Raw genomic sequence first — 21,150 nt, 5'->3', positions numbered from 1 at the left:
CCTCATGGAGACCTGCCAATCTACATCAAGACTGTCTTCAGCAAGGTAACCATCTCCAACTCTGCACCATCACACACATGTCCTGATTTCCCCTCTGGGACATTAGATGGCAGCAAAGTTCCCTTCCCCACACACACACACACAGAAACACACACACAAACAGATCAGTGATTACTTGAAAGAAGGGAGGAAGGATCATAAGGTGGCATTTAAAAAATACTGTAACAAGGCCAATTTTTGTATTTACACCATTTTGTGTGTGTGTGTGTGTGTGTGTGTGTGTGTGTGTGTGTGTGTGTGTGTGTGTGTGTGTGTGTGTGTGTGTGTGTGCGTGCGTGCGTGCGTGCGTGCGTGCGTGCGTTCCCCTGTTGTCGCTGCAGGGGGCAGCAGCGGTGGACGGGCGTCTGAAGAGGGGTGACCAGATCTTGTCTGTGAACGGAGAGAGTCTGGAAGGGACCACACACGAGCTGGCTGTGGCCATACTGAAGAGACAGAAAGGGGCCGTCACCCTGGATGTGCTGTCCTAGCTCACACACACTCTACCCCTTGAACTGGTTTGAACTCCCCAACATGTTGGAAAGAGTTGACCAACAACTGATGCCCGTCTCCAGCCCATTAAACAGCCCGTTAACGTGAAGGGGACATTGGTTCTGGAAGGATTCAGTCAATAGTTAACACATGTGGTTGAACCATGGGAAATAAGAGGACTGTATATGGGGGGTTGCAGGAAGTAGGGACACCTCATTTCCTGTGTGCCATCTTATGAGCTTCACTGTGAGGGCGGTTCAACCGCTGTACTGACTGGATACACGACTCAAAATGGTGAATGTTTGGATATTATGAAGCGAGGAAGCGAAGTGGGAAGCTTTATATGTGAATATCGGATCTCTTTGTGTCATTTCAACTTTGTGTGATCACACATCATAGAACACTGATAGGGCAATATGAATGGTTCAGTTGGTTAAGGAGGTCTCTTCACCGTTAGCCTAGCGTTAGCTTAGCATCTCCCTTATGGGGAGACACTGGTTAGCCGTTAGCGATGTTAGCTGCAGGTACTGCTAATGTGAAAACTGTGAGGAGGAATGGTCTCGGCAGGACGCACTAAACTGGACAGATACTACACACACACACACACACACACACACACACACACACATGCACAATAGGCTAGTTAGTCACTGTCAGGTTGACACATTCTCATTCATCACAGACACTTGTCCATTTGTCTCATATCATGTCATACTTGTTGTAAACAGACCATTTAAACTCCTGGCTCTTACACCACAACACTACTCAGTTCAACAGTGATTAGGCTAGACATGGCCAAAGGAAGAAGAAATGCATTCTATAGAAACTGGTAAACAGCCGTGCACTTCTAATACACTTCATAGCATCAAGAATGACATAGCTCCCTCTGTAGACATTCAAAGGCAGTTATAAAGGCCACCCAACTACCAGCTGGTGTCACTAGTACCTTGTGTAGTCCTGCAGGAAGTTGCTGTAGGAAGCTTCTTTATTAATTTTTTTACTTATTTTTCTTCGCAATTTCGTGGTATCCAATTTGTAGTTAAAGTCTTGTCCCATCGCTGCAACTCCCATACGGACTCAGGGGAGGCGAAGGTCGAGAGCCGAGTCCTCCGAAACACAACCCAACCAAGCCACACTGCTTCTTGACACAATGCCCACTAAACCCGGAAGCCAGCCACACCAATGTGTCGGAGGAAACACCGTACACCTGTAGACCGTGTCAGCGTGCACTGCGCCTGGCCCGCCACAGGAGTAGTCGCTAGGTCACGATGGGACAAGGACAAACCCTCCCCTAACCCGGCCAAACCCTCCCCTAACCCGGACGACGCTGGGCCAATTGTGCGCCGCCCCATGTGTCTCACGGTCGCGGCCGGCAGCGACAGAGCCTGGACTCGAACCCAGAATCTCTAATGGCACAGCTAGCACTGTGTGGCAGTGCCTTGGACCACTGTGCCACTCGGGAGGCCTACAGGGAAGCTTTTCTTTAAAGTTGTGAGACAGATTATACCAGGTGCTAATACTTGTAGTTTGACCTGCCTTTATATTACGTGGATGGTACTACCTGTATGTTACTGCAAGCTTATTCTTTAGCTTTTCACACTAAAACAATTGATTATTTTTGACATCATTTTTGGGAACTATGAGAATCAACAATGATCCGTTATTTTCTTGTTATGAGACATGTTAATCATCATATAGCAGGGCTGTATTCATTAGGCACCAAATGGAAGAAAATGGTCTGAAACAGGAAGGGACAGACTGAACTTGTCCAGTAAGATACGCTTTTTTTTGTTTTTGCGAAGAAAAACATTTTGCTACGGTGTGCATTAATGAATACGACCCATGTGTGTCTGTGGCTTCACACTGTCCTGTCCAGTGGTGAGAAGCTTGCCACATCCAACAATGACAGGATATCCTGTTTCTCTCTGAGCCCTTCGTCTGTCTCCCGTAAACCCCTCCACACTCACAGGAAGTGAAAACATGTTCCTCCATAACACTTTGAGACTCCCCAGGGGTCATGTTCCTTAGGCACCAAACTAGGAAAAATGGTCTGAAACAAGGAGGGACTACCTGAACTGAATAAAAAAAAAACATTTTGCTACGCTGTGCCCTAATGAATACGACCCTGGTCGACACTGTATATTAACCCTGCATATTAACTCTCAAACCCGTCTCAGTTAAAGGGTGGCAGGTAGCCTAGTGGTTAGAGCGTTGGACTGAAAGGTTGCAATATCAAATCCCCGAGCTGAGAAGGTACAAATCTGTCATTCTGCCCCTGAACAAGGCAGTTAACCCAATAAGACTTTGTTCTTAACTGACTTAGTTAAAAAAAAGTTGAAGTGCAATCTGGTGGCAATATCTAATTGTAGGCTGTGTCTTAAATGTGCGCCTTGAATACTCAGAAGTGGTCCTAGGATTTAGAGGAAGTGTACTATTAGTGCCATGTGGTGCCTCTTAAGGGAACTACTGCTGTGCCATAAGTCTCTGATGTGCTAGAGTAGACAGTGGCTATTTATCATATGTCAGTCTTAGTTCTGTGAGAGCCTAGCGCTGTCAAGTCTTAATGCTCAACCCCTTTAAATGCACACATCCGGCCACTCACTGCTCTCTCTCCCACTCCCTCTCCTCCTGTGATCTCTCCATCTACTGTTGAATTTTAGCTTTTGTCTGGCCTTGTCCTAAGCGTGTCAATCAGCCATAGGCTGTGTGTGTGTGTGTGCACATACGTGTGTGTGTTCATCAGAAGTTGTACTGATGATGATCCTGTAACTCCCAATATTTCCGTCTTATGATGCCACCGATGAACTGACTGCTCGACCTTAGCGTCACAGAAAACATCTTAATTCACCTCATTGATCGTTGGGTCGCATTTTCAAATCCAAAGAAACGATCCACCTTTCATATGTCCACATGTGACAAGTTATGCTGTAAAACGTGTATACAGAGTATATACAGTGCATTCAGAAAGTATTCAGGCCCCTTGACCTTTTCCACATTTTCTTTCGTTTACAGCTAAAATGTATTAAATATTTTTTTTCCCTCATCAATCTACACACACACAAAAAAAACATTTTTGTATTTAATCCATTATAGAATAAGGCTGTAACGTAACAAAATGTGGATAAAGTCAAGGGGTCTGAATACTTTCCGAATGCACTGTAGGTCTATAGAAGAACTTGTGTGAAAAATATATTGTCTATGATCACAATTGCAAGTCGTATCTTTAAATGTGTGTACTGAGTGTGTTCCTACATTGATGCTCTTTATGAATTCTGATTCATTGTTTGATGATGAGGTTTTATTAAATGCAAGGGGACCACAACCATTTCCACCATGTCCTCCCTCTGATCTTCAAGTGTGGCTGTTCAGTCCTTAAAATACATGTATTTTAATAAGAGGTCATTCTACCATGTCTCATTGATACACTGTTAAGGAATATCTCAATTGCTTCCATTTTTATGAGGATTGTTCCTTTTATGTTTCATGTCTGTATATTATTAATACTTCAGTGGGCTAAATCAGGGTCATGCAGAGTGCTTCTTGGGAGTCTTAAACAAATCTACTTTGAAACAAAAGTATACACCTCACACACATGGTTATGAGCTTATAAAAAAGAAGACGCCTGTATCATACCAGATCTAGAGTTGTAATGTATTACATTTTGAGTTTGCACCCCAATATTACACTTTATATACATCACAGAAGATTGAAATACAGTATAACAAAATTATCTGAAATAGAAACACCAGATTTTCTTCTGTAAAAAAATGTAAAAAAATGTTTTATGATATTATGAAAAATATGAATAACATTCCACCCATGAGGCCACTAGATGGCGATTTGGTCATTTGACTGCAGGAATGGGTTTTAAGAGTTCTATCACACATTAGGCCCATATGTACTGTAGCTTTTTAAACAAATCAGAAAGTTGTTGGACAAGATTCTACACTCTAAGATTCACTTTAATGGATATCTACTGATCTTGAAACTTTTTGCGACTTGCTTGGATTGCTCTTGGTAAATTGCTTTTGCATGTCTCTGAAACTACGTGTGTGTGTGTGTGTGTGTGTGTGTGTGCGCGCGTCCACGACAAACCACAGATTGGTGGCTTCTATTGGTTCTCATTGGTCACATGACAGTGACTTTGTCTTCAATACCTTCGAGGTCCATGTTCTCATATGCACCCTCGTGATCTCTGCTCCTGTGGGTCACACACACACACACACACACACACACACACACACACACACACACACACACACATACACACATACACACACACACACACACACACACACACATACTTATTAGAACACAGGCCCTACTGTAATTGCACACACACCAACATTATTTCTCTGTGGGTCACTAGTACTGTACTGTTAGAAAAGTAGACTACGGCCTCCCGGGTGGCGCAGTGGTTAAGGGCGCTGAACTGCAGCTGTACTGCAGTGCCAGCTGTGCCATCAGAGACTCTGAGTTTGCACCCAGGCTCTGTCGTAACCGACTGCGACCAGGAGGTCCGTGGGGCAACAATTGGCCTAGCGTCGTCCGGGTTAGGTAGGGCTTGTCTCATCGCGCACCAGCGACTCCTGTGGCGGGCCAGGCGCAGTGCGCGCTAACCAAGGTTGCCAGGTGCACGGTGTTTCCTCCGACACATTGGTGCGGCTGGCTTCCGGGTTGGATGCGCTGTGTTAAGAAGCAGTGCGGCTTGGTTGGGTTGTGTATCGGAGGACACATGACTTTCAACCTTCGTCTCTCTCGAGCCTGTAGCTACTAAAACAATTGGATACCATGAAATTGGGGAGAAAAAGGGGTAAAAAAGAAAAGTAGACTACGAAACAAGAGCGATTAAGTGGCATCTTACCTGAACATGTCCAGGCTGGTATCATAGCTGTCTCCATTGGTGTTGGCATACCCAGGGGTCTTCCCACACTCACATTCTTTGGTGTCAGGCCTTCATGTAATCAATGGTATACATTCAGATTCAGAAGCAATTATAACGTTTTGTCAATCTCATGCCGTTGGGTGCAGGTGACATGGTGTCTTGGCTCACCTCGAGTCCTGACACCAGGCCTTGTTGACCAGAAACGCCACGAAGATGAGGAAGAGAAACACAGCCACAGCTATGATGCCTGTCAGCCACTGTGGCAGTGCCCGCTCCACCTTATCTTAAAGAGTCAGGACATAGGGGGGAAGTCATCATTGGATACCGGTGTGTAGGTGCAATATGCAGAAATCTCTCCGTCGTTTCCTGGTCGCTAAAAGTCTAATAGTTCGTCTAAATTCAGTTTATGTGACAAAACAAGAGAAACACGTATCATTGTATCATCTTAACTAAAATCTAATATTCTCAGCTGTTTGAGGCTAAAAGTAAAAGACGCAAAAAACAAAACTTAAGAACGGGAAGCATAGAAATAGAGCACATAGAACAGATCTGCAGGTTCTTATACTTGCTTTCAATGACAGTGACAGATCTATAACTACTATTTCTATGTGAATTTGGTCATGTCACCCAAAAATGTACATTTTGCCGCTTTAACGGTGCTCAATTAAGCAATCGTTTTGATTCCTCATGTTGTTACAGGTGCAATTGTTGCATAGATCACTTGTTTAAAATATATATTTCATGATATCCAATTGGTAGTTATAGTCTTGTCCCATCGCTGCAACTCCCCTACGGGCTCGGGAGAAGCGGAGGTCGAGAGCCATGTGTCCTCCGAAACACGACCCTGCCAAGCCGCACTGCTTCTTGACACACTGCTCGCTTAAGCCGGAAGCCAGCCGCACCAATGTGTCAGAGGAAACACCATCCAGCTGGCGAATGAAATCAGCTTGCAGGTGCCCGGCCCGCCACAAGGAGTCGCTAGTGTGCGATGTGACAAGGAAATCCCGGCCGGCCAAACCCCTCCCTTAACCCAGACGACGCTGGGCCAATTGTGCTTCACCTCATGGGTCTCCCGGTCATGTAAGTTACAGGTTGCACCTTTAAACGTTTAATTTAGACAATGCTGTATGTCTGTCACTTGTCATTCTAATGTTCTGTAATGTGATTTTTATTCTCTTGAGTTATCGTCCCAGTTGATGGGATTATTAACATGGCAGTCAAGATAAACTCTTGAGTGACAATATTAATTTATCCTCTGGTTGAAGGCTCTTAACTGATGAGAATCAAGAAACCCCAGGCAATGTGTCATTCATCTCTCAAAACTATACGCATAGCTGTAGGAAGTAGGGGTGCTAACGATGCTGCAGCACCCCCTGATAAATATAACTAAATAAAAAATACAAACATTTCCCCCCACAAAATGAGTAAACTAGGCCTTTATTACTCCTGTATGAGCAGAGAAAACAACTCCATGAACCTACTCATGCATTATGCTGACAGAGGGAACATGTAAATAGTAAGCAAAAGGCCAAACATTTGTTGTAAAAAAAAATATTTTTAATGAATGAATAGATGGTTCATTATGGAAAATGATTGCACACTGTTAGGAAAATTCAACCACTGGTATATTATATATATATATGTGGTATATATATATATGTTAATATGTGTGTGTGTGTGTGTGTGTGTGTGTATATATGTGTGTGTGTGTGTGTGTGTGTGTGTATATATATATAGTACCAGTCAAAAGTTTGGACACCTTCTCATTCAAGGGTTTTTCTTTATTTTTACTATTTTCTACATTGTAGAATAGTAGTGAAGACATCAAAACTAGGAAATAATGTAGTTACCAAAAAAGTGTTAAACAAATCAACATTTATATAATATTTGAGCTTCTTCAAAGTAGCCACCCTTTGCCTTGATGACAGCTTTTCACACTCTTGGCATTCTCTCAACCAGTTTCACCTGGAATGCTTTTCCAACAGTCTTGAAAGAGTTCTCACATAGGCTGATTTTCCTTCACTTTGCGGTCCAACTCATCCCAAACCATCTCAATTGGGTTGAGGTCGGGTGATTGTGGAGACCAGGTCATCTGATGCAGCACTCCATCACTCTCCTTCTTGGTCAAATAGCCCTTACACAGCCTAAAGGTATGTTGGGTCATTGTCCTGTTGAAAAACAAATTATAGTCCCACTAAGCGCAAACCAGATGGGATGGCGTATTGCTGCAGAATGGTGTGGTAGCCATGCTGGTTAAGTGTGCCTTGAATTCTAAATAAATCACAGAGCGTGTCACCAGCAAAACACCCCCACACCATCATACCCCCTCCTTCATGTTTCACGGTGGGAACCACACATGCGGAGATCATCCGTTCACCTACACTGCGTCTGACAAAGACGCGGCGGTTGGAACCAAAAATCTCAAATTTTTCCAAAGGACAGATTTCCACACGTCTAATGTCCATTACTCGTGTTTCTTGGCCCAAGTAAATCTCTTCTTATTATTGGTGTCCTTTAGTAGTGGTTTCTTTGCAGAAATTCAACCATGAAGGCCTGATTCCCTGCAGTCTTCTCTGAACAGTTGATGTTGAGATGTGTCTGTTATAGTGGTGTAAATAATGTTACTTCATTCGTTTTTGGGGGTATCTGTACTTAACTTAACTACTTTACTATATTTTTACAACTTTGACTTTTACTTCACTACATTCCTAAAGAAAAGATTGCACTTTTTACTCCTTACATTTTTCCTGACAACCAAAAGCACTTATACTTAAGTATATTTAAAACCAAATACTTTTAGACTTTTACTCTATTTTACAGGGTGACTCTCACTTTTACTTGAGTAACTTTCTATTAAGGTATCTATACTTTTACTCAAGTATGACAATTGGGTACTTTTTCCACCACTGGTCTGTTACTTGAGCTCTGTGAAGCATTTATTTAGGCTGCAATTTCTGAGGATAGTAACTCTAATGAACTTGTCCTCTGCAGCACAGGTAACTCTGGGTCTTCCTTTCCTGTGGCGGTCCTCATGAGAGACAGGTAACTCTGGGTCTTCCTTTCCTGTGGAGGTCCTCATGAGAGCCAGTTTCATCATAACGCTTGATGGTTTTTGCGACTGCACTTGAAGAAACTTTCAAAGTTCTTGAAATGTTCCAGATTGACTGACCTTCATGTCTTAAAGTAATGATGGGCTGTCATTTCTCTTTGCTTATTTTAGCTGTTCTTGCCATAATATGGACTTGGTCTTTTACCAGATAGAGATATCTTCTGTATACCACTCTACCTTGTCACAACACAAATGCACTTTTAACGAGGCACACCAATTAATTGAAATGCATTCTAGGTGACTACCTCATGAAGCTGGTTGAGAGAATGTGTGCAAAGCTGTCATCAAGGCAAAGGGTGGCTACTTTGAAGAATCTCAAATAAAAAATTTATTTGGATTTGTTTAACACTTTGGTTACTACATGATTCCATATGTGTTATTTCATAGTTTTGATATCTTCACTATTATCCTACAATGTAGAGAATAGTAAAAGTAAAGAAAAACTCTTGAATGAGTAGGTGTTCTAAAACTTTGGACCGGTAGTGTATATATATTATATTTTATGCTCCCCACTCTTATCAACAGTGAGTTGGAACAGCATGCAGTCACATAATTTAGCTATTTCTTTATGTAGGCTACTATAAACTTCAAATGTAACCATTAGTTTCAGTTCTTACCTATTTGAGCTGTGACTACTCCCAAAGTCAGCATCAGCCATATAACCACAGTAGGATCTCTCCCCATTGTTGACTCTGAAAATCCACAAAATGTTTTTAGATCCCAAAATGGCCTCGTGAGCAACTCTTCGGAATAGGTTTGTTCTATGTGGCTCAGTTGTGTTTTTTGGCATGTAAAGAACACACATCCTGGCACAGTATTCGGTTAATAATTAACCCATGCCTGCTTAGACAAACAACTGGTGATGATTCGGTAATAATCGCTATAACCTCATGTTTTATTTGCTGATTTCGTTCAGAGATTGACATTTGTAGGCCATCCATCTATTAACAGAAAATATGCAAATATTTGTATTATTTCAGATGTGCAAATGAATCTGTCTGTCCTACAAAAGTACACATAATTAGAGAACATTTACTTATTAGGTCCACTTCAATACATAACACTTGGTACAGGGGATTTTCCACTATAGTGACCAGGAAGTAGACTATATAAACACACTCCAATAGCAGCTCAGTGGAAACACACAAAAACCTAGAGAATAAATATTAATCTCTGAAGAAGGACTTTGGCTTGGTTAGTGTCTCATGACCACACTTCTAATATGTCACTGGAGGTTTTAGTTTAAAAGAACCGTGGAACTCAGTTTTTGCCCACTAAGGAGTTACCACTTGACAAAATCTATTTTTTCATAGTAAACTATATTAGCCTGAGTTAAACAGCCCTCTCCTGCTTAATGTATAATTCTAACATGATTTAGAGTTGTATACTAGGATGATTTGTTATCAGAAAACTATAGTTTACTATATCTCGTTAAAAAGGTGAACTTGACAATGCGCCAGAATGACTGACATAATGCAACAAGGGAGCTGACTTTGCAGTCAAAGTTGACGTTTAGCAGAGCCATACTTGTGTACTTTCAGTAGTTACTGTAGCCTGCATGGGTATAGATGGTGCAGTGGGCTTCACATGGGTGCATGTTGTTATTTCAGGCATGACGGGGAAATGTAAAAGGCTGGATTAGTCGAGCAGAAAGGGGGATGTGCAGGAAGGTTAGGGGACACACCCCCTCTGGACTCCAGGGACACATGATGAGCGTGTGTGTGTCTGTCCATCCGCCTGTCCGTCTGTCAGTTTATACAGTCCATCAGTACTAGGCTTTGTCCTAACCTTAGCACCAGCCAAATTAGCAGGTCCCTTTCAGCCAACCCCGCCCTCTCATTAACACCACCCCTTCTCCCCCCTCTCTCTTTCTCTATCTCCCTCACACACACCTCAGGGGAGTAGGTTGGCAATGATATCAGATAGCGACCCTGAGAGCCAGTAGTAGCGTCTCTCCCCACTGTCCCGTTACCTGCTGAGAACCAGCCCTCAGTTCTGTTCTCTGGAGAGAACACAATTCCCATATGGCCCATCCCATCCATCCCATCAACCACACACAGAGGCAGGGAGGGATGGGAGGGAGGGATGGGAGGAGGGAGGTAGGGAGGGGGCCTTTAATTGATTTCTCCCCCTGTCTATCTAGTTATCTCCAGCCATAAAGAGGTTTTATTTTGTTATCTGTCTGTAACACTGGTTTTTGTTTGAAAGGCCCAAATGGCAACCTATTCAGTGCACTACTATTGACACGGGCTCATAGGGCTCTGGTCAAAAGTAGTGCACTATGTAGGGAATAGGGGGCCATTTGGAACGCATTCCCAGATTGGCTCCTGGCTGCTCTGACTGCTCTCTCACTGTCTTCTTATGGGAGAAGGGTTCTAAGAGTTAAAAAGAGGCAAGAATCCGCTGTGATTTTGCTGAGTTAAAGTGTCTTGATTTAATCCATTATTTCAATGGAGGGAACTCGCTCTCATACTCAATACGCTTGAGTGGACATAATGCCATGAATGTGAAATGAACATATTTATAGGTGGATATACACCCGAGTGGTTTTTATGGATGGGGCTGATGTTTTGTTAATATCTGGAAGGCCTTATTCTGAGTGTTACCCTGAAAGCAATACATAATTGGTAGATAAGTGTGGCACAGACCTGTAATTAATATTGTTGGATCGCTGTTGCAAGTATAAAGATATGACATTCGGTGTGCGTGCGTGCGTGCGCGCGTGTGTGTACAGTGCCTATAAAATTTCCATTGCACACCAGCCTAAATTAATTTCTATACATACAGTGCATTTGGAAAGTATTCACACCCTTTGACTTTTTCCACATTTTGTTACATTTACAACCTTATTCTAAAATGGATCAAATAAAATAAAAATGCTCATCAATCTATACACAATACCCCATAATGACAAAGCAAAAGGATTTTTAAGAAATGTTAGCAAATTTATTACAAAGTAATACAGTCACTTTGCTATGAGACTAAGGTCCCACAGTTGACAGTGCAGAGCAAAAACTAAGCCGTGAGTTCGAAGGAATGTTTTTCAGCAACAGGGCCTGGGAGACTAGTCATAATCGAGGGAAAGATGAACGGAGCAAAGTACAGAGAGGTCCTTGATGAAAACCTGCTCCAGAGAGCTCAGGACCTCAGACTGGCGTGAAGTTTCACCTTCCAACAGGACAATGACAATGGCACACAGCCAAGACAACGCATGCGTGGCTTCGGGACAAGTCTCAGAATGTCCCAGCCAGAGCCCAGACTTGAACTCGATCAAACATCTCTGGAGAGACCTGAAAATAGCTGTGCAGTGACGCTCCCCATACAACTGAAAGAGCTTGAGAGGATCTGCAGAGAAGAATGGGAGAAACTCCCTAAATACAGGTGTGCCAAGCTTGTAGCGTCATATCCAAGAAGACTCGAAGCTGTAATCACTTCCAAGGGAGCTTCAACAAAGTACTGAGTAAAGAGTCTGAATTCTTATGTAAATGTAATATTTCAATTTTTTTTATCCACTTGCAAACATTTCTAAAACCCTGTTTTTGCTTTGTCATTATGAAGTATTGTGTGTAGATTGATGAGGGAAAAAAAACGTTTGAATCAATTTTAGAATAAGGCTGTAATGTGGAAAAAGTCAAGGAGTTGGAATACTTTCTGAATACACTGTAGCTACAGAACATAATCCACGTCTTTTATGTGAAGGCCTCTGAAATATAAACCTGTGTTTGTTTAATCTCTGTGTTTGCCTGTGTCATTATAGTGGGGGTGAGACAAGTGCACAGTTGCTGTGTAAATACTGGGGTGATGTAGCACCTCACTCATTGTGTATTTGTGTCATTACTTCCTTAAGGGCCAGTTCCCTGGACATACAAATTAAACCTAGTCCTGGACTAAAAATGAATCCCAATGGAAAATCTCTATTGAAAGTGCCTTTGAATTGTGGACTAGTCTTAATCTGGGTCCTTCATGTGCAGTATGAGATCAATGTAGTCCTTCTTAACGAAGAATATATACCCACATATACACCCATAATATATACCCACATATACACACATAATATATACCTACATATACACACATAATATATACCCACATATGCACACAATATATACACACATATACACACATAATATGTACTCACATATACACACATAATATATACCCACATATACACACATAATATATACCTACATATACACACATAATATACACCCACATATGCACACAATATATACACACATATACACACATTATATATACCCACATATACACCCATAATATATACCCACATATACACACATAATATATACCCACATATACACACATAATATATACCCACATATACACCCATAATATATACCCACATATACACACATAATATATACCCACATATACATACATAATATATTCTTACTTATGAACTGGATGGTTCGAGCCCTGAATGCTGATTGGCTGAAAGCCGTGGTATATCAGACCGTATACCATGGGTTTGACAAAACATTTATTTTTACTGCTCTAATTTCGTTGGTAACCAGTTTATAATAGCAATAACGCACCACGGTGGTTCGTGATATATGTCTATTATACCACGGCTAAGGGCTGTCTCCTAGCACTCCTCGTTGCATCGTACATAACAACAGCCATTGGCCATATACCACACTCCCTCTGGCCTTATTGCTTAAATATACACATATAATATTTACCCACATATACACATATAATATTGACCCATATGCTCATATTTTGTGTGATATACTAGTTTACTTACAATCAGAGCCATTTATAAAGAGACCGTATATCTCTGCTTCTAACCATTAGGCTCTTTTCCCCTGAAATTAAAATGATGCCCGTAGACCGCGATGGGAACTGGTGATGCGTCAGTATTTCACACACACCCCTTCATTCCCTACGGGACCAGTACCCTGACCTCTCCGTCTCTGATGGCTTTTTCATTGGCTGTGATTCTTATCAGTCATCTGCACCATCGCTCCACTCATCACAGAGCTGTAATCAGGACATACTGCTACCCAGTGCCCCCTTAAATACCTTCTAGCTCCACTCTATCACAATCCTATTAGTGGATAATAACAATAGTGGTCAATTCATATGGTGGGAACACGAAGGTTACATTTGACCCATTGCATCTCATCTGAAGAGGCATCTATCCTGATTGTGGGGTCTGTCTGTGGATGGATCTTTAGGGATTGGAATTTCAAATGATGGGAACTTCCCTAAAAATGGGTTGAAATTCAATTGGCATTTTTAATGGATAGTTTTGGGGGTTGGGGTCAACATAAAAAAATTATTATAATAAATAAATACAATTCCTTCCTCATACCAATTCCTTCCATGTACTGTATCTCTATTTGAAAACCAATTTGGAGTAGGCATAAATTATACTACTGCCATTGAATTAAACTGGAATTCAATCAAACTCATGCACCGAACAATGTTTACACCATGTCTTTGTTTGCAAACTACTGCCCATGCAGATTGCAGACAGGCCTCTAATTCACAAAATGGGAAGCATCTTCCTGTGAGGGGTATACCCACATATCCTATAATTCACTATGATTCTATACGTAGTTCTATGGGTCCACCTGGTTGATTTTAATACTTTTGTTTTTGAAATGTTTAAAGTAAAATAGATGATGGACAAATATAACATGTAACAATTGGAAACGATTAGCACAACAGCACACGATTGTCAAGTTATTTTTCTCCATTTTTTTTATTTTGTGGTTTCATACAATTCTCTGAGATATAACTTTGCATGTATTTATAGATGGAAAAGTTTTATCCTACAAAATATCACACACAAAAAAAAAAAACTTTATATCATCATAGAATTAAAAGGTACCAATTCTGGTTACTCAATAGTATGCTGAAATAGCATGTACATTATGTTAAATACAGTGGTAAAACACTTCCTTTATGAATGTTATCAATAAAAGATAAATGAAAGAAGTGAATGTGTAAAAATAGGATAAACTCAATGTACCGTGGTTACAGGGAAAGAAGGAGTTGAACATTTTTTCCATTGTCCGTTTTATGTACACTAGAAGTGGAATGCTTGTTGTACCTGTCTTTAAATATCTTTAGATACAGAGATATTATAATGTTGTTTTATTGTTCTGTTATTGGACAGGAATCATTTCCTCCTTTGTTTTGGCTCTCAGTTAACTTGAATGGTGTTTGTGTGTGTGAACTTTGAATGGTGTGTGTGTGTGTGTGAACTTCAAATGGTGTGTGTGTGTGTGTGAACTTTGAATGGTGTGTGTGTGTGTGAACTTCGAATGGTGTGTGTGTGTGAACTTCGAATGGTGTGTGTGTGTGTGTGTGAACTTTGAATGGTTTGTGTGTGTGTGAACTTCGAATGGTGTGTCTGAACTTCGAATGGTGTGTGTGTGTGCACTTGCGTCGTACTTATCTCAATTACATTTTGTATGGTAAATATTGCAACCATGTGGTTTATGTGAATATCACATTAACAAGTAGACTTTTAAACATTTTGTTCTTCTCCCAACATTGACAGCCACACTGAGACCTCACTTTTTTTTGTCTTGACCGATTATCGGTTATTATCAGTTATCTCACTGAATAACTATTTGTGCTGGGGATTAACTGTGCCATCCAACAACTAATGAGGTGATCTTCAAGAAAACCAATTCTGGACTTCAGGTCTGGACATTATTATTTGATAAACCCCAAATGTTAGGTTCTAAAGGAACTCAAATTAACTTTAGCGGACCCTAAAATGAAGACAAGTCACTTACATTTAGTAGTCTGTAGTACTTAAGAACACAGTTCTCATTCTTGTTTAGAGTCAAGCAGTGTACCTAAACAAACTTTCACCTTAGACAAGAAAAGGTATCATTTTGCAATTTCATGCCTTTTTCCATAAATACCTTCACTGTTTTTAAATATTTTCAACTTAGTTTGTACTTTCATGACTTCCAAATCCATCACCTGCTTACAACAGCAGCTGGGACATGTTCCACCAGAGAACACACCCTCCTCTGGATTGGCCAATAACAGACAGAGCCATTGAGCGAAACAGGAAGAAGAGAGAGAGCAAATCTGTACACAACACAAATGCATCACCATTCGACACACCCTCTCTACCCAGGTGGAAAAATGCTCCAAATCGCCAACCTCCTGCTTCTCACATTGTCTCTTTTCTTCTCCACATAGGGAAAATGCTGAGTCATCTGTGGTTGTGTTCGTCCATATGGAGTCCAGAGTGAGGATGGAGAACCCTGGAGGTTTGCGTTCGAGACTCGACAGACGAGTCCTGGTCCTCGGTGTAGCTGTCGGGACTCCCATCCCCTCCCAGAAGACTCCCGCAGCTGGAGTTGCTGGATGACAGCATGCCCTGGAGGAGCTCCTCCCGGACCAGGCTCTCCTCATGGCCCTCGGGAGCCCAGGCCCCCTCAGCACCACTGCCGCCCCCCACCACACCTTCCTGGTCGTCCAGTAGCTTGGCCAGGAAGTTGATGTACTTCATGGCCAGTCGGAGGATCTCGTTTTTGGAGAGCTTCTTATCGGGCGGGTGGGTAGGGATGAGCTGGCGGAGGTCAGCGAACGCGCCGTTCACGTTCTGCTGGCGCCAACGCTCGCGGCTGTTGGTGAAGATCCGCCGCACAATTTTAGGCTGTGAGCCTGAAAGGGGGAGGAGGAGAGGGTGTTAAATACTGTGGGTATTCTGATATGTTTGATAATACACTGTCTGCATACACCAGCAGTATGTACAGTATAGTTGAATCATATGTGTTAGAGCTAGGCTTTAACAAAAGCTTGCACTGTGGCCTTCCAGAACCTGAGTTTGTCATTCCTATTCCCTACATGCCCTTTCCTTCTGTCTAAAGACCACCAACCCAGATGTCAGCTCTCTGTGTTAAACCACACTTTAATGGTATGACAGTTAGACTTGATGCAGCACTTTACAAGTTGTCAGTCTCTCTGTATTCCTGTTGCAGCTTTTCTCTTTAAAATGACTATTGTCCAGAAACTCCCTTTGCACCCTGACAGTTTGATGCAATATCCAGAGCAAAGTGTGGATAGACATAATTATTAAAATCTAAAATACTCTTACCATTATCATCGTTGATTTCAATCTCATAAGGCGCGGGTCGTCGTTTGATCCTATGGCTGGGGTACATGCCATACTGTTCTGTCTCGCCACCATAGCCACTAGAGAAAGTAATTAGAATTAGAAGTGGAATTAGACCACACATTAATATATCTATAGACTTTTATACTGGTGATTTTGTTGGACATAACTATGACAGTTAATATAGGCCTACGCATTTCCATTTGCAAAGTAAGAAATGAAAAACGCAAAGCATTTATAATAACACAAATCATTATTATTATTACTATTATTTAATAGCCAATAATAATAATGAAAACAATTTAAATCGGAATGCACATTTCAGGCCTAAACTTGGGATAGACCTAGGCTACATAAATCCAATACATATCCAACAATAATTGCGCTGACCCACAGCATAAACATCTCAAGACCACGCACATAATTTGGACATAAAAACATTTCCAAACGGTTAGTATGCCTTACCTGTTCATTGTGGCGAGTGGTTGAGCAAAGTTACTGTACAGCATCGCTCGTGCAGGGAGAGGGAAGGCGAGCGGGCTCAACTGCACCATTCGAGTTTCGCTCAACAACGGGTCCCGGGAATCCAGTGGCAGGGGTATTTGCGGTCTGCACAGCTCCGTGGTCTGTACCTTGTGGTTAATGTCTGCCGTCTGCTCCCTAGCTTTTATATCCACCGGTCCTCCTCCCCTGGCCAATTCGATAACCGGTACTAACTTTTTTAGCTCGCTGTGGTACGCCGTTTCCTTGGAAACGCCATTAATGAAGATAGTCCCGTTGCAGTGCTCCCTGGGGACACGCTTCCTCTCAGCTGAGTCCCCCGACGCCGCAGTCGTGTTTTCCTGTGTCTCGCTAACAGCTTCGCCCCCCTCCCCACTGACACGACCTGTTATGGAAGTAGTCAGGCTGTCGTGCTGTGGGGACTTGCACCCATTGACAATAGGACTGAGATGCCTAAATTCTGGTTTCCGTTTTTCCATCATTTCAACGGCTATTCGATAGATTCGACCGTGCGTAAAAATGCATGAAATAGCCTAGTAAAAACGCAAAGGCTTAATGGTAGGCTTATCCGAGATTGACTGAGTTGAGCATCGAAAAGACCCCACTCATCTGGCGATATTAATCCTTGATGTCACCTGCAAAAACAAGATAGCTTTTATGCTTATGCTTTAATGTTATGAATATAAACATTTTCTAATGAATAAACTCATTTTTCTAATGAGTATCCAAAAATGCAGACTCCTGCGGTCGCGACACTGCGGGTCCAGTACTGTCAATCCCGCGCACGCCACCTCATCAACCAATTCAGCAGGCAGATAGCTGCATCCATTAATTTGCACTTGGTCTAGAGGTGGGTGCATAGGCCTATACTATCAACGTGTTTAACTGTTTGAGCACACTGTTGCATTACTGCTGCCCTTGTCAATTACAGGCTATAAGCCAATTAACAATTTTGAATGCACTCTTGTAGTCCATCAGATCGGAATTATCATATCACATGACATGGCTACTACTTTAGAGAATAGTATTGTTTTTTAAAACAATTGTTGTTCTATTTGGCCTGTACATAAAAGATAAATAGAGAATGTAACATAGCTGGCTTTGTTCTAACTGGTACTCCACGTTCACGTGACCCTGACCTTATAAGCTGCTATTAACTGGCAGGGTGGATAACAATTCTGATAACGCGCAGGTTTTAACAGGGAGGGGTCTTAATCATTCTTCCACATTGTTGCATTTGCCCGACAATCGTCGTGCGGTTAAACGGAAGCGATATCTCTGCGTGGACATTTAAAAAAAAAAAAAATATATATATATATATATATATATATATATATATATATATATATATATATATATATATATATATATATATATATATATTTGGGATTTTTAGACAATTGTCTAAATAAAAAAATACAAAAGTATATATTTTAAAATGTCCACGCAGAGATAACGCTTCCTTTTAATGTCTATTACAGACAATAGACTTAGACAAAATACAATAGACAACATTTCACATACATGGATCCCCTAAATTAAACATCAATATAATTAGCCTTTGTCTTTCGCTGGATCATTATCGTTATAATATAGCAGCCTATACCACACTCATATTCATTAAGTTGCAATGATAACCGCTGTCACTCTTGAGCACATATTTTTCAATTGAGCTCATAATTCTTCGTTCATTGTCTTTTTCTTTTGAATGTATTTTATTTGATATATTCTTACTTTTTTGCTTGAGCATAACTTAGTTTCAAATTAAATGTTATTTCTTCCCATGCTGCTAAAGGAATAAGTGTAGTGTTTTTCACAACCAATATTGTTTTGGTTATGGCTCGTGCGCTTAAAAGGTAATGACAATAACAGGGTATAGAGTACGTTTTTGCGTCGTTTATTTTAGGCTATCATTCATTATTAACTTATGGTTTTGTACGTTTGAAGCGAATTAAATCAGGTTTTAGAGTGCACAAAATGTGAGGTGGAAACCTTTTCATTCCATAGCCAAACTGTGTAGATAGACCTTGGCTTCACACATTTTTACAGAAACAGAGTGGTCATTTTCTGTTTCACAATAGCCTATAAAGATGTAGAGATTAATAACATTTTTAGACTGGGCCTACATAACGAATATATTAGGCTATTGCTCCGTAACCTAAATCAGAATGAAATTATCATCCACAAATTATTCTTAGCCTATAGCCTTCCCAAAGTATGTGGATAGTGGAAATTGACTGAGGATATGTTGCTAAACGAATAAAAAAGGAAAATATCGAAGCCTATTATATTGGTAGATAAAGTGAACGCCAAATCGATAGGCAAACTGCTGTATTTCCCTTGACCGAGAAACAAATTGGCCTGCATTTTCAATCAGAAATAGGAACGAACAATGATAAACAATTTTCTATATTTCCATTACAGATAACATATCCACAAATCCATACCAACAACAAATATGACTTGATAATGCCTATTTGGGTGTGCTGTCCTTACCATAGCCGGAGTGTTGTTGATAGAGTATGTGTGGAGCCATTTTGTCGAGGGTCGTCCATGTCTAAGGTTTTAGATTCACTGACGTACTGTGTGGAAACTGGAAGTGAGGTTTTATATAATTCCACATCATGTCCAGTGTGGCGCTTAGTGTGGGGAACGAGCTGAACACCGGTGCAATGTGGTGACGAGAGATAAGGGCGCGCAGTTGCGCCCCCTTAACCATTATTTATACAATTATTCATTATTATTTGACGTTTTATCGAGGGCAAATGGGAGGACATTTTTGTTGTTGTCTTATAGGCCTATTGAGAATGGATATGCACTGAAATATAGGCTAAGCGGGAAATTTGAAAGGAAAACATCCCATGTGCCTTGTAAAATGCTCCAAAGCTTAGTCCAAAATTAATTATAGAGCAATGGGGCGTATTTAAAATCATATCCGTGAAGATGTTGACTTGAGAAAAATACTATTAGGCCGTGTTTGTTTTGACTAATATCTTAACCTTTTATGACGGAGAATAACTAAACAGTGTGTGCGAAAATCATTAATGAATTTGAATAAATTAATGCGACATGTACAATTAATATCATTGGTCTTCTGAATGTATTTCTGATAATATTATATTGTGCAACAATGATAATTAATGAATTCTCTGTCATTTGGATCAAACTCTTAAGTTAATGCATTTGACAACACCCAGAACACTGTCAATCAATTATCTCTAACAAGTGTCTCTTGGGCCAGATATTCAATATTCACATGAGAGGTTTGCATGAAAAACCTCAATTGAAACAGCATAGCTTACACCTGGTAACCTACCTTGCCAATTATGGTTATCATTATTATTTAGCTGGCTCTACAATGATGTAGTCTATTCTTATAGCTAAATAGTCTATATGAAATAAACATATAGATCTACAGAGAAAAATAATAGGCTAAATCAGCTAAATTATCAGAAGCCTTTATCTTGCTTTGTTCATTTTGCAGGGGTTGCAGTCATTACCGAGATAAAGACAGATTCAGGTTGGATATTCATTCGCCTGTAGTTTTCCTTACGTCCACCAACAGCAGCTAGGGACCGTCAACATAGTGACAATTCAAATGTTCAAATTTCAATAGCTCTTTAACCATTACTCTTACAACATTCAAAACTGGTTCTAGCTAACCCGATGGCATAGACACACACATAGCTTTTTGGTTGTGACCTACTGACTTAAAACAAGGTTCAGAATGTACACTCAGCGGGCCTACACATTGCACCCCCTTTAGTTTGTCAATTTTCATCTCATGCAATTTTACATGAATTTTCTATGTTTTTTAATGTATCTAATTTCAATAGCTACTTGGAAATGTGACCTAAAAACCCCTGCTTGGACTCGGAGTTCCCCCCCGCCTTGATGGAGGTGTCCATGTGCACCTGGTAACCTGAAACAAGCTCTATGCACCTGGTGACCCACCTGCTTTAATCCACTCAGAGACTAAGTCCCCAACCCAACCTTCACAGCCTGAGTGCTGCCCCC

At 41.0% G+C, this 21,150-nt stretch overlaps 3 protein-coding genes across 3 annotated transcripts in view; 1 reads left to right on the top strand and 2 right to left on the bottom strand.

Moving 5' to 3' along the window:
- The window catches only part of LOC110511200 (inaD-like protein), a 297,471-nt gene extending 293,595 nt beyond the window's left edge, over positions 1-3,876 (top strand). The window contains exons 43-44 of the mRNA XM_090184789.1: positions 1-45; positions 381-3,876. The exon at positions 1-45 is cut by the window's left edge and continues 79 nt beyond it. Of these exons, the coding sequence (XP_090040915.1) occupies positions 1-45; positions 381-527 (192 nt within the window). The 3' untranslated portion in view covers positions 528-3,876. The remainder of the gene's footprint in view (positions 46-380) is intronic.
- A 285-nt stretch (positions 3,877-4,161) lies between these two features.
- On the bottom strand, positions 4,162-9,313 carry pdzk1ip1 (PDZK1 interacting protein 1). Its single transcript, XM_036946195.2, has 4 exons — positions 9,140-9,313; positions 5,582-5,696; positions 5,393-5,482; positions 4,162-4,729 (listed from the first exon to the last, which is right to left on the bottom strand). Exons 1-4 carry the CDS (start codon positions 9,204-9,206, stop codon positions 4,657-4,659), a joined length of 345 nt encoding a protein of 114 aa, XP_036802090.1. The 5' UTR covers positions 9,207-9,313; the 3' UTR covers positions 4,162-4,656.
- A 5,368-nt stretch (positions 9,314-14,681) lies between these two features.
- Positions 14,682-19,822, bottom strand: LOC110485322 (T-cell acute lymphocytic leukemia protein 1 homolog). The gene is made up of 4 exons (XM_021556420.3): positions 19,630-19,822; positions 17,098-17,768; positions 16,615-16,712; positions 14,682-16,181 (listed from the first exon to the last, which is right to left on the bottom strand). The coding sequence occupies exons 2-4, from the start codon at positions 17,613-17,615 to the stop codon at positions 15,727-15,729; spliced, it is 1,071 nt and encodes a 356-aa protein (XP_021412095.1). The 5' UTR covers positions 17,616-17,768; positions 19,630-19,822; the 3' UTR covers positions 14,682-15,726.
- Positions 19,823-21,150: the final 1,328 nt, after the last annotated feature.

This window comes from Oncorhynchus mykiss, chromosome 1 (genome assembly GCF_057628025.1).
Source record: "Oncorhynchus mykiss isolate SJ-2025 chromosome 1, ASM5762802v1, whole genome shotgun sequence".
NCBI lineage: Eukaryota > Metazoa > Chordata > Actinopteri > Salmoniformes > Salmonidae > Oncorhynchus > Oncorhynchus mykiss.
The sequence above is the reverse complement of the archived record's forward strand: the minus strand, read 5'-3'. Positions and strand labels throughout refer to the sequence as shown.

Excerpts from the sequence above, each read along its gene's own strand:
- LOC110485322 (XM_021556420.3), bottom strand. The coding sequence starts at position 17,615 with ATGATGGAAAAACGGAAACCAGAATTTAGGCATCTCAGTCCTATTGTC. Across the intron at positions 16,713-17,097 it reads CCACTCGCCACAATGAACAG|TGGCTATGGTGGCGAGACAG; the intron begins GTAAGGCATACT and ends TACTTTCTCTAG. Across the intron at positions 16,182-16,614 it reads TGAAATCAACGATGATAATG|GCTCACAGCCTAAAATTGTG; the intron begins GTAAGAGTATTT and ends TCCCCCTTTCAG.
- pdzk1ip1 (XM_036946195.2), bottom strand. The coding sequence starts at position 9,206 with ATGGGGAGAGATCCTACTGTGGTTATATGGCTGATGCTGACTTTGGGA. Across the intron at positions 5,697-9,139 it reads AGTAGTCACAGCTCAAATAG|ATAAGGTGGAGCGGGCACTG; the intron begins GTAAGAACTGAA and ends TGACTCTTTAAG. Across the intron at positions 5,483-5,581 it reads GCCTGGTGTCAGGACTCGAG|GCCTGACACCAAAGAATGTG; the intron begins GTGAGCCAAGAC and ends GATTACATGAAG.